At 43.8% G+C, this 16,680-nt stretch overlaps 1 protein-coding gene across 1 annotated transcript in view; it reads left to right on the forward strand.

Moving 5' to 3' along the window:
• Positions 1-1,429: 1,429 nt before the first annotated feature.
• GAP43 (growth associated protein 43) overlaps positions 1,430-16,680 on the forward strand; it is a 54,506-nt gene continuing 39,255 nt past the window's right edge. Inside the window, exon 1 of the mRNA XM_035114577.3 lies at positions 1,430-1,502. Coding sequence (XP_034970468.1) covers positions 1,473-1,502 — 30 coding nt within the window. The 5' untranslated portion in view covers positions 1,430-1,472. The remainder of the gene's footprint in view (positions 1,503-16,680) is intronic.

Below are 16,680 nucleotides of genomic sequence, written 5' to 3' on the forward strand. Positions count from 1 at the left end.
CACAGATTCCCCACCCCCACTTTATAGTCTTAGAGTGCATGTCAACTCAGAAGGAAGTCCCATTGAAGATGCTTCCAGGTGATGGACTTGTTTGCAGGGAGGCTACACAACGAGGCATCGAAGCAAAGCTTAGCCCATTTTGCCATCACTTTCCTTCTCACAAAAAGTCCCCATTTGGGGGAAGTGAGCTCACATTTCCATTCCGCTTTCCTCCAAGGAGTTCAAGGTGGTGTAAATGCTTCTCTTCCTCTTCATTTTATCCTCAAAACACCCCTGTGAGGTAGATTTGGCTGAGAGACTGTGAATGGCCCAAAGTAACCCAAGTGAATTTCATGGCTGAAGTAAGGATCTGAACCCCGGTTGCCCGGTTACCTAATCCCAATCCTCTAACCCAGGCATCCCCAAACTGCGGCCCTCCAGATGTTTTGGCCTACAACTCCCATGATCCCTAGCTAACAGGATCAGTGGTTGGGGAAGATGGGATTTGTAGTCCAAAACATCTGGAGGGCCAAAGTTTGGGGATGTCTGCTCTAACCACTATGCTGCACTGTCACAGTGCAACCTGAATATGTCAAGATGTGCCTGAATCCCTGCAAGTGACCCCTCGGGTAAGCACATAACAGGATTCTACCCATCTTAAAGATAAGTGATTCTGCCGTTTGTGCAATTGCATGTCGCTTCCCGGTTGCCAACGTGTTTGTGAAATCTGCCTGTACTTTTGTTATATGTGCATGTGGCTGAAGGGTGCAGCCCACCCTCAGGGCTGTCTTCCAGCCTATACTATGCCACATCACGTTATGCTGGTAGCACACTGCATGCAATAGCCCTTGACTTACTACTTTTCTTTTACACAGACACACCTCTGCGTCCCCCTGCTTGCTCCTTTCTCTAACCACTACGGTGTGAATGAGTTCTGCAGTTTTTTAAATGACCCACTACGAAACACATCTGCCTTTTGACAACCATACGTTGCCACACCCCCTGAGCAGTCTGCAATGTTCTCTCTCTCCAGCCCCCACCCCGCAATTTTTGTACAGTGGGAAAGTCGCCGGGTAATTGGGTCCAGATTGGATAGGTTTAAATATTCATGAGGCTGGCAGAGGACTTGCGAGGGGGTGGCTGCCTTGATAGTGGTGGTGTTGGTGGTGGTGGTAGGGGGCTGGGGGTGGGGAAAGTGACTAGTCACTGAGAGCCGCCAGTGAACAATTCTGGGAAAGAGGGAGGGAGGGAGCGAGCGAGCGAGCGAGCGAGAGAGCATGTGTGATGAGCAATAGCTGTGGACCTTACAGTTGCTGCTAACTGCCCTGGCGTGTTTGAGAGAGTGAGGGTGTGCGTGTGTGCGAGGAGAGAGAAAGAGGGAGGGGAGGGAGTGGAGAGGGTGGGGGGAGAGATAAGAGAGAGAGAGAGAGAGAGGAGGAAAAAGGAGAGAGGAGAAGGAAGGAACAACAAGGAAGAAAGGGGACAATACAATCATGCTGTGCTGTATGAGAAGAACAAAACAGGTAGAGATGAAGATTTTATACCTCTTTTCCGCCGAGAAATTCCTAAGACTTGTGGGCTTAATGTCTCTCTATGTGCGTTGGATCCGCGTGCAGGAGAGAAAGAAAGATTCTTTCTTTTTAAATATGGGAAACTGCTTCCTTTGCAATTCTTTAGCATCTTCCCACGGAAGGCTCAGATCACACCCCTTCCATGTATGCAACGGAGGGGTGTTTTCTCTCTTCTCTCTTTCTCTGCCTCCCGTGGAGTTGGCGGGTGGGTGGGAAAGGCTGCCTAATGATCAGAACTGGGGAGCAATAAGGGGGATATCCTTGTTAGACACACCTGGGGGAGGGGGGGTCGTGGGAAGATACGTGGCGTAGGATTGCCTATTTCGGATATTTTGAGGGTGTGTGGATATGGATGGGAGGAAGGAGAGAGAAAAATGGAGAGGGGGAGCGTTGAGGCAATTCCCTTTCATACACCCCCCCCCCTCCCGAAATACCGTGTGAATCTTAGCTTAGAGATACAGGGATGCTTTCTGTCTGTGATTGTTCTGATGGAGATTAAATGGAGCTTGGAAGATGGGTGTAGGTTTTCCTTCTCCTTTTCTGTAAGCAACTTGAAGAAGAATAGCTCTACCATTCCTCCCATTGCCTTTAAAAATTTTTCTTAGGGGTGGGGGAAACAAATGAGCTGCTAGGAGAGACTAGGGGTGTGGGCTGGGGTTCCCTCTGCAATCTCTTTCATACCGGGGACACTTGGACGGCTGTGCACCAGCTGGTAAAAGAGACGGAGGACCACGCCTCTGTTAGCTCTCAGCTAAGGTGGGATGGGGAAGGTGGAATAGTATGTGAACTAGGTGGAAACTGGTTAATTTCTTGTTGGCACACAAGGTTTTTTTTGGGGGGGGCAAGTGGGGTTTTGTGGAAAGGCTGAGAAGGCATCTCGTTTCCAGCAATTAATGAAAAAATGGTAAAGACGCCCTCAGACAGCCTTCTGCCCCCCTCCCACCTTTTAAACTCCACTGCTGGTCATTGGTCAGTCTGCTCCAAATCCTTCTTTGTGAAGGGCAATTTATTTTATTCATCATGTGGTCTAACTTCTGATTAATTCAAACTGGACCAGGATTTTGGTGTCTTTGATGTCTGGAAAAAGGATTTTGTATATGTATAGGTTTTAAAAGAGAAATCTCAGTAGGTTTGGAAAAAAAACTTGCATCTGGCAGCTTCCTTCCAGTATATCAGCTTGTTCCATAATGAAACATCTAGGGTGTTGGGTGGGTGGGAACTGCGGTGACTGAAATGGTTATTTGTGACTACTGAAGTATGTGGATTTTGAAAAGCAGCATGCCTTTCTGAGCCAACATATATGTTATAAAGGTGGTCTGGAAGATCTCTAGGGTGGGGTTGGTGAATGGGAACCTCCACTTGCAATAGCATCTATTTCCAAATGTGTGTGTGTCTCTGTGTGTGTTTTAGACACACTCCAGTTGGTGGTACATTCACTAAATCCTGAAGCAGAGTGGACATAGAACATGTTGCAGTCAGCCAGCAGAGCATATTCAGTAGCCATATGTGGGATGAAAAGGCAGCCGGAGGAAGGCAAAAAATGACACAGCAGTGAGTGGAGAGGCTCAACACATTTTAAAATAAGGTTGCAGCAGCCTCTGAAGGTTTTGGGAGTGATAGGCTTGTGAGAGGAACAGTCACCATCTTTTCAAAGGAGAGCACATGGCTAATATCCTACCCACCTCATGGTTATGCTCTTATACTTTTTTCTATGTATGTGGGTGGGTTTTTATGTTTCCTAGTTTTCATGTACATTCATAAATCTGTGCTGGATTAAAAAGAAAAGAAAAGAAAAAGACACTCTCTCAGACACCAGCCACACCCCTTTACACACCCCTCTGAGTGCATTTCCATGGATGCAACCATACACCCAGCATTTTCTCACACATCTAAATATACCTATCAATATACAATTCAGTGCACATACTTTTGCAGACACAAAGAGACACACCCATGCACATACCCACTCATTCATACACACATAGACATAACTGCACACAGGTGCAAACCTCTATTCAGACACACCCACACATGCATCTCTGTTCTACCCTGAGAGTTATACCGCATGCGCGCACACACAGATCATGCTCATAAAACACATAGAAGTTCAAACCTATACCTTGAAACCAAACCTGGAGAAAATGAAGGAACCACTCTCTTCCCATGCTTGACCCCCGTCCTGGTCTTTCTTTCAACTATTCAGAAAAGGAAAGCCAGATAACAGACGACCGTGATCTGAAGTGGGTGTTTCCAAATTTAAGGGAGGTTTATTTGCTTCCTGGGGAATCCCTTCCTGTATTTTTTTTTGCTTGCAAAAGGACAAATAGCAGAATCCTTTTTTGGGGGCTGGGAGTTGGGTGTGGGTGGACTCTGAAGTACATATCTGTTTCCATGCATCTATATTGATCATGTGTATTTGAATGTGTGTGTGGTATTCTAGAAGGATAGATGTAGAAGGACATAAATCAAATTTTAGCCTCCTCCCTTCAAAATCTATGCCTATAGTTTGTTTGTCCCTGTAATTGGAATGCACAGAATGAAACATTATACCTAACTGGCCTTGCAGAGGCACTAACTAGATTTTTAGCACCTTGGCAGCTGTATGCCTTTAAAAAACCCCACCATCATTAAAATGCTGAAAGGTGATGCAGAAGAATAATTGGAGATTAAGATTTTATCTTCAAAATATACCCAAACCTAGAGTTTATGTTGTACTCTGTGCTTGGAAACGTGCCTTCTATATGTTCCATTAACCAATGGCTGTGCTTCTCCTCTTTTCTACTATATATTGGAACAGACAAATACTATGTGAGTAAAGTGCTCAGTAATGGATGGAATGGGTGATTAAATGAGAGCTAGCATTTCCCACTTGTAGGTGAGATGATCCTTGCCTTATTCATTGCTTCCCTGATGCAATAACACTTGTGTTTGAGAGAAAGAGAGGTTTGAACCCTGCCACACCCATGAAATCAAAGGAAGGGGAGGGGTACAAGGAGGAGGTGGAAGAAGAAGGGAGAGACTGCATTTCTTCCCTCTTCCACAGGAGTAGCATGGACAAGCTAGGATCTGTCTAGCTATCTGGACACTGTTTAATGCAACTGTAGAGAAATCAAAGGTTAGACAACTGTTTCAGCAATTAGTGTTGGATAGTGTAGTGCCTTTTAAAACACCAGGAAGGCGGAAAGGTACAGGGGAAGATGGAAAGAAAAAGAGGAGTAAGCACCAGAGAGGAGGTTTTATTGCTTCAGGGTATCATCCGTCTCATTTTTTTTATATAAAAAAAAACAGCAACAACCTCACTTATGCTGCATAATGCAGAGGTTGCAAACTTGCAAGGGGTGATATGTACCTTTAAATACTGAGGCAGGGAGGAGGTGAAGCCATCTTCCTTCTTTGTGGGAGGGAAACTCAAGCATCTGCAGCTGATTCCCCCCCCCCCATATAATGAGCTACAGCAATATCATGAAATAAAGCCCACAGAACTATATCACTTGGCACTGGCTGTAGATCATGGCTTGAGCTTATCTTGCAGAGAGACATGACATGTGGCTTCTCAAAACTTTTAATTTTAGCTTGAGAGGTTTTTTTTTGTGGCTAGAGGCTTATGGGGATCTTATGTTCCATCCATGACTATTGTCTTTGAAGATTTCTTATAAATCAAGCATCTGCATGGAAATATTCAGTCTCAGTTCTCTTCCTCTTCTTTCCCTCCCCCTCCCCTCCAATTTCTGAACTCCTTGGTTATTATAGAAATGGATTTTTCATAAATCACTTAATGTAACCCATCCCCCATTGCATAGATGAGCTTCCCAAGAGGTTTAATTGAAAGCAGTTCTTCCATAAAGTAAAAGGGAACCACGATGGTTAGTGGAAGATGTCATCCTTTCCCACCAGCATTCATAGCAACATTTCAGAACGAAAGGGGTGTTGGTGGTTCTTTGAATTTGTATTGAATTGTATTGAGTTACAATCTGACATAAGAGTTTTAAAAGCATATTTCATAAGGGAAATAAAGCCCTTCCCAAGAAACACCTTGGAAACATGGCTATGCCAGCACATCTGTCCATAACCACACCCACAGTCATGATTTCGAGCTGTTTCTAGAGAAGATATATGATGTAGGGCTTTCTTTCTTAAGCTGAGCAAATGGAGATCATCTTTCCATGTTGGAAAGGTTTTCAGAACTTAGAATTCTCCCCAGCCACCAGTCAACGCCACATTTAGGTGATATGTATAACCTGAGGTTGTCTTCCTGTGCAAGGGCAAGATGATGCGACTGTTGCAAAGGCAATGTCCACAGATTATATGAATTCAGAATACACCCCCTAGTCTGAAGCTCTTTTATGCTGTGCCTATCTTTTTCAAATTAGGCCTGTAAAATACTAAGACCTTTGACCCTCTCTTTCTGTGATTAGCCTGTAAAACAGTTATCCCATGCTGTGGGGGGCATGGCTCTGCTGATTCAAGGGTTTGCCTTTCACTGTGCTGAAGGGTGTGGATGGTCCAAAACCTCTGCTTGTTCTGTTCTTAATATGTGTATCTATAAATGATTGACTTTCTCGGTCACACAGGGAGCATATAAACTGCAGGTTCCAAGTGGCTCACACAGAGAGGATGTTTGCTGCCTGGGTAGTCTCTTTCTGCCCCATGGCGTGATTTTATGCACAACTCCTGAGCTTTGTTTTGTCGCACACCGCAGAGGCATACCTTATCAAAGGGCTCAGTTTCTCCCAAGATCTGTGAGTTTATAACCTGCAGGCTCCTCCTTGCTGCTGTGTGTCAACTGAGAGTTTTTGACACTCCCATTTTGAATGCGCCCATATACCTTCAGTTCAGGGTGTAAAGTTTTTTGTTTTAAAAAGGACATTGCATTGTATATAGAACTTGCTTGCCTGACTCCCATAGAGGCCTAGTTTTTAGAACTGCCATCTATTTGTAACTACCCATGAAAGTGAGCAATCAGAAGTAAGGGTTATGCCTGCTTTTTGCAATGGTACCAAGTGACTGAGTTCTAGTGGAAGGGGGCTTAATGCAAAGGGAAAGGATTTTGTTAACACCAGTGGTTGCCACCACAAAAAAACTACTCCATGTTGTCTTGCCTGTAGTCTGCAAGAGTCACAGCATATGGGTCATGTGAGTTACTGCCTCACCTGGTTATATCCCATGTCTGCACCAAGGGCTCCAATGAAGGCATGGTGTTAGTGTGGAAAGGAATAGCACAACCAGAAAGTGTCATATGATTCAGTGCTTGTACATGTATATCTTACTGCTGCATTGTGCAGACCAACTACTCAAGAACAATTTTGGTGAGGCCCATGAGGCTACAGAGAACCATGCCAGAATGGGGCCTAACTCACTCCCTGTGGAATGGGTTTCCACAGGCAGCAAACAGCAAATGGATGAAGCAGCCTGAGACCACATTTGTCAGAGCATGAAAACAGTTGCTAATACCTAAAGAGAGTGACTTTCAGGGATGTCTGATGATAGGCCACATTCCGCATGACCTGAAAGCTTCATGTGTTACAAGATGTATCAAAAACCACACTGAGGAACTTGACAAGGTGCTTGAAAGGCAATAGAATTTAAGCAGCCTGCTATGCAAGGAGGGTGTTTTGCTTTGTGTTTTTGCTTATAGAAAAGTTGGATAAAGATGAGAACTATTTCCTGAGTTAACATCCAGTTAGGCGCTGTGGTTAAACCACTGAGCCTAGGGCTTGCTGACCAGAAGGTTGGCGGTTCGAATCCCTGTGATGGGGTGAGCTCCCGTTGCTTGGTCCCAGCTCCTGCCAACCTAGCAGTTCGAAAGCACGTCAAAATGCAAGTAGATAAATAGGAACCGCTACAGCGGGAAGGTAAACGGCGTTTCCATGTGCTGCTCTGGTTTGCCAGAAGCGGCTTTGTCATGCTGGCCACATGACCTGGAAGCTATACGCCGGCTCCCTCGGCCAATAATGCGAGATGAGCGCGCAACCCCAGAGTCGGTCATGACTGGACCTAATGGTCAGGGGTCCCTTTACCCTTTACCTAGGGTGAGAAACAGAGCAAATAACGTTAGAAAGCTACAATTTTTTTTTTTAAAAAAAGGAAGATTCAGAATCACACTAGTCAACAGTGTTCACACAATTAAAAAAAACAACAAACATGGGAAATGTACTCTTCCATATTGAATGGTATGCCTGTACCTAATCATATTGAATCATTTCTACATGTTGTTGACTCATCTTGCCGTGGAATGTGTGTTTTCCCAAGCAACACGATTGGGGCCAATTCCATGGGTCTTCACTTCTAAATCACCGCCATGCCTGATGGGACTGTAATAATTGTCTGGGTCTTCCTCACCTGACCACTAGCCCTTTCTCATGTGATTATAGTATTCATACAAAAGCTGTAGTTGTACTGGATAACAATGCAGCGGAGCAACCTCTATGCAATTGTGCACATGTGAAGGAGGCCTGGGGTGAAACGAAAACATGGTTTGCTGAAAGGAAAGGAGCGTATGGGTCAGTGGAATCAGGTGGGTGGGTTTACACAGGAATACAAATTCGTTTGGAAAAGCTTCTGGCCCAGCTGAGATAGGCAGACTAATCTTATGCATATCTATTAAGAGTTAAGTCACATTACATTTACATCCATACTTTCCTCCAAGGAGTTCAAGGTTGCACACATAGTTCTCCTTGTTTTATCATCACAACAACCCTGTGAGGTAGGTTACGCTGAGAGTGAATAACTGGCCCAAGGTCACCCAGTGAGCTTCATGGCAGAGTGGAGATTGGAACCCTGGTCTCCCAGGTTAGAGTCCAGGACTCTAACCACCATAGCACACTGACTCTCACATTGCTGCCACACACTAGTAGAGGTTGGGAAGGTATTCATTTCATACCTTCCCTTTTAAGGTATTTGGATCTCCCCATGGAGCTCCATTTTATAATCTGAAAATGATTGCTGTGTTTAAAATAATGTGTAGTTTTGGACCAAGGGAGAAGGAAACAGTTTCACATAATTCTAGAGCAATGAAATTGACATATACAGAAATTTGCTGCAGGTCTACAGAAAGTATTTCCCCCCCTTGCTTCATGCATAGTGGTGTGAGAGCCCCTTTTCTGTGATGCAATCCCAGGGCCTGTTTAACTCCATGTGGATGTTGCAACCCCATGGTCAGGGCCCTTTCCCATGGACTTCCCCTCCTGTTTAGGTACCGGTCAGGTGGGAAAGGCTCATGCGATGTGATACGCTCCCGCTCTTCCCATGTGCATAATCAGACGCATGGAACTGCCTCATGGGGAAGCAGGCCCAATGCCACTGCTGCTGTGTGTGAAGATCTTGAAGTGGATAGCTGACCTTTGGAACTCATTGCCGATAGATTTGATAATTCCCAAATGACTAAAATGCACGCAAATCAGCAATGCAGTGCCTCATACTGTGAAGATGGTGAGGGAGTTCTTGCACTTTGTGATACTTGAGTGGAAAATGGTATTGGTATTGGTCCTGTTTTTTACAGTGTGCTTTAACTCAGATCAACAGAGATTACTGAGCTATGCCTACCATTTTGTTAACCATTAGTATTGAGACATCTAGATTAGGGTTGGCATATTTCAAAAAGTGAAAATCCAGTCAGAAAGGTGGTTGTGCTTTTCTTTCCCATGTCTAGCAACCCAAAGATGCACATTCTGGTTCTCCTTTCCTCCTGCTGGATTTCCGCTGAGCATGTTTCTCCCTGCATGCCAATCTCTCTTTCTATGACGCTGAGCTAACACTTCGCATGGGGATTCTGCGTTTTAATTTAGATAACATTTGCATAACTGTTTTGAATTCCTAGATGCAAGGTCACACATGTTTTCACCAAGAGTCTTTTGTGTAGGGGGGGGGAAAAGCCCACAATTTCGCTTCTCGGTAATTTGTGAAAACATTAATTACTGGATATGGCTTATTACCAGACAAGTGCTGTCCTGGCTGGATCTCATGGGGAAGAGATGGCCAAAAGGTGGAGCTTTGAGTGGGAAGGAAGTTTAAAAAAGAAAATTCAATGAGAAAGCAGGAAGGGGTTGGAAGTAAGAGCTCCTGCATTTGTAGGATTGGTGCCCAAGTCTCTGGGCCACAGATGGTTCATGGTTTTTGCTGAACAAAGGGAATCTGACTTTGATAGATTATGATAATTCTCATTATTGGGTTGTATCCAGCTAAGTTCTACTTAGCATTCTTGGGTAGAAATTGTTGTTGTTGTTTATTTATTTTGTGTTGTTGCAGCAAAATAATCCTGTGGTGTGTGTATATTGTGCTATACATATTTATTTTATTTCTTTGAAAATGATTGACTGATGCCATCGATCTTGTTCTCATGGACAGAGGCTTTTGGAATTAACTCAGGCCAGAGTTACCACAGAGTCTTTGTGGTATGAAGTGTCCATCGATGATGCATGTGCACATGGGAAGTACGAGTCAGTTCTACTATGGATCTGCAATTCCATGTGCTTCTGCCCAAACCAAATGAAAACCAAAATGTGATATCCTCATGTCACTATGTGAGAGTGGATGATGGCCTGTCTTGCCCAGTGATGTCCTGTCCTGTGAGGAACCTGATGCCGCAAGGCTTTGTCCTATGCAGCATCACTTACTTTTTCGTGAAGATAGGAGCTACAGCTGAGTTATTGGTACTCTTCCCTGCCCTAGAGTTTTCTGCTAATAATTTACAAAGCAATTTCCACATTGTTAGACTCTGCCTCATAGACAGCATCTCTCCCCTTTCTTGCCATTACGTAGATGACCCATCCTTCCTGTTCGTGGTAATGCAGCATCCCTGTGGGAAAACACACCCATTTGCTTCTGTGGAAAAACAGCATTGGGAAAATATTGATTTAACTGTCTTTGGTGCAATAAAGGTTTTGTTCTTCTTGAATAAAGTTAATAGCACTGTCTCCTGCAGCTCTTCATTTCCTTTTGCACACCCATCTGTTCTGCTTCCGATTGTTTTTCCTCTCCTGTGTGATTCATGTTTCCAGGTTGCTAATCCCTGCTGTGGACCTTGTGACTTACCGTAGCTCTTTTATCTGGCCTGTCTTTTTACTTCTGCCTTTGTTTCTCTTATGGCCAGTTTCTTTGAACAACCCATCTTCTTTCTGCTTGATACAAAAATGATGGATGTGATTACACCTGCAAACCTTCCACGGAGCCTGTGGGTTTTTGTTTCCTGTGTTGCAAGCTACATGAATTTGCACCCTCCAACTGGAGGAAATACGTCACTTCATCTGTCAGCAGCACCATAACTATCAGAGACTGCGCCTCCCAAGCAAGTCTGAAATGGTCATCTCTAAGGTGGCTAGGCTGGTCAAGGATGAGGGCTTGCTATGCTGCGACAGGCCAGTGTTCTAGGCCAGCATTCTCTCGGCTGACAGCGGCAGATATAAGCACAGCATGATGGTTGACAAGCACAGCGTGATGGCAATACCCACCCACTGTCATTAATCCTCAGCATCTGATAGCCAGAGAAGTGATGTCTCTGAACATGGAAGTTGCAATTTGGATATTATGGCTTGCTATAGCCATCAATTGACCTATCCTCTGTGCGCTTATTTTATCTGCTGAAGGCAATAATGTCCTGTGAAAATGAGTTCCATAGGTTAATTATATGTTGTGTGAGGGAGTAATTTCTTTTGTTTGTCTTACATCTGCTGTGAATGGCCTTGGACCTTTTTTAATTTTGAGATTGTTGCCCTTTATTTACTCTCTTCACACCAATCATGTTTCTATAAAACCTACCCCTTGTCCTCTCTCTGTCTTCATTTTTCTCCTAAGCTAAGAAGCCCTGTCTGTTTCATTTTATATTCTTTTTGTTTTCTTTTTTTAAAAAGACCCCTTCCAGTGTTACTACATCTTGGTTTATTATGAAAAAGGAGGTGAACATTGTCCAGAACTGCATGTGTTGTGTTGCTCTAAATGAAGATTATGAGACTGGTTTTTTTAAAAATTTTTCCAGTCCTTTTCATAATAATTTCTACTACTGCTACTACTACTAGTAGTAGTGAATTTGTATACTGCTCTATACCCATGGTATACCTGTGTCTGCACTAATGCTGCACAAAAGTGACCCTCTGATGAGATTGCTGGCTGATCAGGCTCAGTGCATACTTTGAAGCCACTCTTGGGATATTCGCGTATGGATACTCTAATGGAATTGGTTCCTGCTCATCTTAGGACTTACTGTGTTATCCTAGCATTTTGTTTTGAGCAGCCAGTAATGTGCTCTTACATTCTTACATGTTGAAGTCTTACACGTCGAAGGAGGACCATACCACATGCTTTATCTAAACATCATATTATAATTTGTAGCACACATCCCAGAATGTATGAGAACTGTCCTGCCAAATAAGAACAAAGAGCCCTCTGGTTCTGTATTTCTGTTCCCCAACAATAGTAGCCAGGCAGATTCTCACAGGAAGCTAAGAAATATGGCACTGGTGATAGTGGCACTGGCTTCTTCTTCTCATCATACAACTTCCTAAATCAGGCATAGGCAAACTTGGCCCTCCAGATGTTTTGGGACTACAATTCTCATCATCCCTGACCACTGGCCCTGTTAGCTAGGGATCATGGGAGTTGTAGTCCCAAAACATCTGGAGGGCTGAGTTTGCCTATGCCTGCACTAAATTACCCCTTTACTCCAGCCTTTGCTACGGTGGTTAGGGCTGATGGAAGTTGTAGTCCAAAACGTCTGGAGAGCACTTGGTTGGCAAAGGTTGCTTTGTTAATTCACACAGTGCATAGTTGAACTACCGGTATGGTATTCATTTCCACAAGAGGCAATGATGGCCACCAACTTGGATTAGACAGATTAGTGGAGGATAAGGCTATCAATGGCTGCTAACCCTGATGGATACATTCTGCCTCAGCATGCTTCTGAATACCTGCTGCTGGAAACTGCAAGAGGGATGCATGCTGTTGTGTTCAGATCTTGCTTCTGGGCTTCCTAAGGGCATTTACTTGGTCACTGTGAGAACAGACTGATGGATTAGACGGGCCACTAGCCTGATCCAGCAGACTCTTCTTATTCTTACAGTGTGAGCATTCAGAAGACCATTGCTAATTTGTTTTGTTACCCTGGCCTTCATCTTCTAGTCTATTTACTCTGCGCCACCTCATTTGATTTGGAGATCTCATCCCATGCATTACTATCATGCCAGGTGGTTACGTGATTGTGAACCTACTAAGCAGAACTTAGTTGACCACCAGTATGGCCTTTGAACTCTACACAAGAGTTTCATCCGTCTATACTTGTGGCTGTCATCGCATTATAATCCACATAAAGTGCATTGCAATAATCCTTTGGAAGGTTATCAGTGCATGGCCTCCTTTAGCCATGGTATCCATGTCCAGAAATGGCTGCAGCTAAAGCTGAAGCTGGTAAAAAGGACTCCTAACCATTAAGGCCATTTGACCCTTCAGTGACAATGATGGATCCAGGAGTACTCCCAAGCTATGTACCTGTTTCTTCACAGGGAGTGCAACCCTGTCCACAACAGGTAACTGACATACACATTGCAGGAGGTTGGATGAGATAACCCTCAGGGTCCCTTCCAACTCTACAGCTCTATGATCTCAAACAGTAAACCATTCACCCACAAGGCCTCTAACTTATCAGGATTTAGTTTCAGGACCCTGTCACCCCCCCCCAAGTGAATCTTTCCCCCAACTGTGAAAAATATCCTAGTTGATCTGAACCACTATCAAAAGCTGCACTATGAATGTAATGGGTATCACCTTTCTGGCACTGATGTTTGTGGGAGGACAAATGTATTGCCCTAAGAGGATTGCACCACATACTTTTCCTGAATGTTGCTATATATTTGTAGCATCCTAAGAATGTAAGAGCTGTCTTGCTGGATCAGAATAAAGGGCCATCTGGTCAGGCATTCTGCTACCAACTCTGACTTGGCACACAAATTGGACTTAGTAGAGACAGCCTTTATCATAACAGTTCCAGAGTTTCCATTTTGTAATGGAAATGTTAATGTCACTATAGGTCCTGTTTGGCTCACCTAATATCCCCCTCCACTCCCATTTTGTATTGTCTGAATTTCGAAATTAGCAATGCAAATGGAACCTGAGGCCATTACACCATGCTATTTGTTCTAATCAGCTGATAATTTAGGGGCACTAATATACATTATAGCATTCATAAAGGAAAATTAGCTTCTCTTCATTTGAAGCAATAACCAATAGAGAAATTTGCTATTGTTTGTTGATGGCCCTGTTATTTATTGATATTTATTTGCTTATATTTATAGCTCCTTCCTAACCAATTTGGAAGTCAGACCACATAACAGACCAAATAATCTCTTGTCAGTGTACATCCATTGACTCACGTCCCTTGCCTTCTGAGCTGTCTGGCTGCTCCGGACACTTAACCTTTCTGCAGTCCTCTCCAACTACCCTTAGACCTCACTCTCCTAAACCTAATCAGCACTCTTCTGGCTGCTGCTTGTGTCTTGGGGAAAAGGTATGGAAAAGATGAGGGTGTAGGAATTCCCTTGGTTGACGTATGATCAAGCCAAGTGAGCTCCTAGTAGGTAGAAAGCTCCAGTTGACAACCTGTGCATGGTTGCACTGAAGCCCATCACCTACCCTTTTGGCATCATCACTTGATTTAGGTCTCTCCTACTGCAAAAAAGCTAATGCTATTCTAGGCCAAATCAACAACAGTATAGTGTCCTGATCAAAGGAAGCAATAGTACCACTCTATACTGCCTTGGTCAGACCACACCTGGGGTACTGTGTTCAGTTCTGGGTGCTACAATTTAAGGAGGATATTGACAATCTGGAATGTGACCAAGATGATCAAGGGCCTGAAATCCAAGCCTTATGAGGAATGGTTGAGGGAGTTGGAAATCAATTCAATAGGCCTGTTTGCACTAGAAAAGTATTCAGTAGGTCCCTAACTCTTCGCAGTGAGGAAGCCTGCCGAATCTTATGGTATCTGGGATTGGGGGAAGATTTGGAGTTTGAAGTACCCTGATCCCAGTTTCCATAGCCCCAAACTTCCACACACAAACATAGGGAAGCAGAATAAACAAGTTCCTACATTGTACAACTTCTCAGACCTCACCTGGAGTACTGTGTCCAGTTCTGGGCACCATAGTTCAAGAAGGATACTGACAAGCTGGAACGTGTCCAGAAGAGGGCAACCAAAATGGTCAAAGGCCTGGAAACGATGCTTTATGAGGAACGGCTTAGGGAGCTGGGCATGTTTAGCCTGGAGAAGAGAAGGTTAAGGGGTGATATGATAGCCATGTTCAAATATATGAAAGGATGTCATATGGAGGAGGGAGAAAGATTGTTTTCTGCTGCTACAGAGAAGCGGACATGGAGCAATGGATTCAAACTTCAAGAAAGAAGATTCCACCTAAACATTAGGAAGAACTTCCTGACAGTAAGAGCTGTTCGGCAGTGGAATTTGCTACCAAGGAGTGTGGTGGAGTCTCCTTCTTTGGAGGTCTTTAAGCAGAGGCTTGACAGGCATATGTCAAGAATGCTTTGATGGTGTTTCCTGCTTGGCAGGGGGTTGGACTGGATGGCCCTTGTGGTCTCTTCCAACTCTATGATTCTATGATTCTAAGCAGTCACTGCAGGAGCCGAACAGTTTCCACTTTCTACCCCTCTTCTCGGCTAGGAAGGGACAGCAGAACACTTGTGTCTCTCCCTGAAATGGGTTTCCCAGATCAACCTCCAGGGGAAGATATTATAGTAGTTCTTTTCCTGAGTCAGGTACTGGAGCAGGAGCAGAGGAACTGAAATAGAAGCAATTCTCCTTGGAGCTTCTCCCTGGAGCTGATCTTGGGAAGGCCCACTGAAGCTCAGGGAGACTGATCACAGCCATCTGCTGGAGATGGTTGCTTGTTGGTTTGAGCAGAATAACTGTACTTGCGTTGCCATGATCTCTCTCTCCTTTGTAGGTTCCCTCTCCCCCACTTTACCAATTTCACATTACTGGGTGCTGCCATTGGCTACTATCTGTTTTGCACTGACCTGTGGCAGGGCTTTCTTGGTGGTGGTTCTCCACTTGTGGAATGCTACCCTGGTGAGCTGTGTTGATCTCCCTTAGGAGAAGTTCTCAAACATTCCTATTAAGCCAGGCATTTGTTGATTAAAAGATGCTATTCTTGGCAACATTCTAATTAAATTATTAGCTATGCTTTTAAATATTCTAACATCTTTTTAGATGTTCTTAAATGTTTTTGGATGAAATGAGTGCAAATCAAACCAGTTTTTATATATTGACCCCTTCTAAATTTGTGAGAGAATAGTGGAAGGCAGAATGAGATTTGAATGGATTTCAATGCATCTACTCCAGAATGATGCCTTTTAATAGATTCAAATCACTATACAAACTAGTAAGCGACAACAAATTGAGCAATTTGATCTCTGCTTTCTTAAATACCATGGCAACACGGTTGAGTACCAGATTTCAAGGGCCAGGTCAGTTCCCAGAATACAACTGCTTCAACAGAAATAGCACAAGCAACAAGATAGAACACCACTGCTTTTTGCCTACAGCTCGCAGTTGAGGGTGTTGTAACTCACAATGGAACTACAAACTGTTGTCAAGAGTGATCTGCTGGGGAGAGCAAAGAAGTCACAAGGAGCTGACCTTTGCTGGCACATAGACAGCTGGATAACCTAAAAAGCCTACTCACCGCTCAGAAACATATACTGTATTGCCAAATTTATGACAAGAAATTGTAACAGACCGAAATGTTGACAATGGCCTCTGATACTATGTTTTGACTTAGTGGTACTGTCCATTGTACCTGTACCTGCATGCCTATCAATGTCAGCAATTTGCATTGGATAACTACCCTATCTTTTAAATGTAGTGACTGGGCACAGATCATATACAAAGAGTAAGAACACCAAGAAAGGAGTGGTGTCCACAGTACTGGACACAATATTGCTGATGTGAGTTACAGTTCTTTGGAACATCAAATTGTGTGGATGCATGGAACATATGACAACTGAACAGGCGTTCAAATAGAAACTCCTCAGTATTCTAGAATCAGAATAAAAAGTGAAGAATTGCATGTGTCACAGATTATTCTGTGTCTATTTTTTTTACAATTTCCATAGGAAACATTCCCCACTG

Source organism: Zootoca vivipara, chromosome 4 (genome assembly GCF_965207765.1).
Source record: "Zootoca vivipara chromosome 4, rZooViv2.hap1.1, whole genome shotgun sequence".
NCBI classification, from domain to species: domain Eukaryota; kingdom Metazoa; phylum Chordata; class Lepidosauria; order Squamata; family Lacertidae; genus Zootoca; species Zootoca vivipara.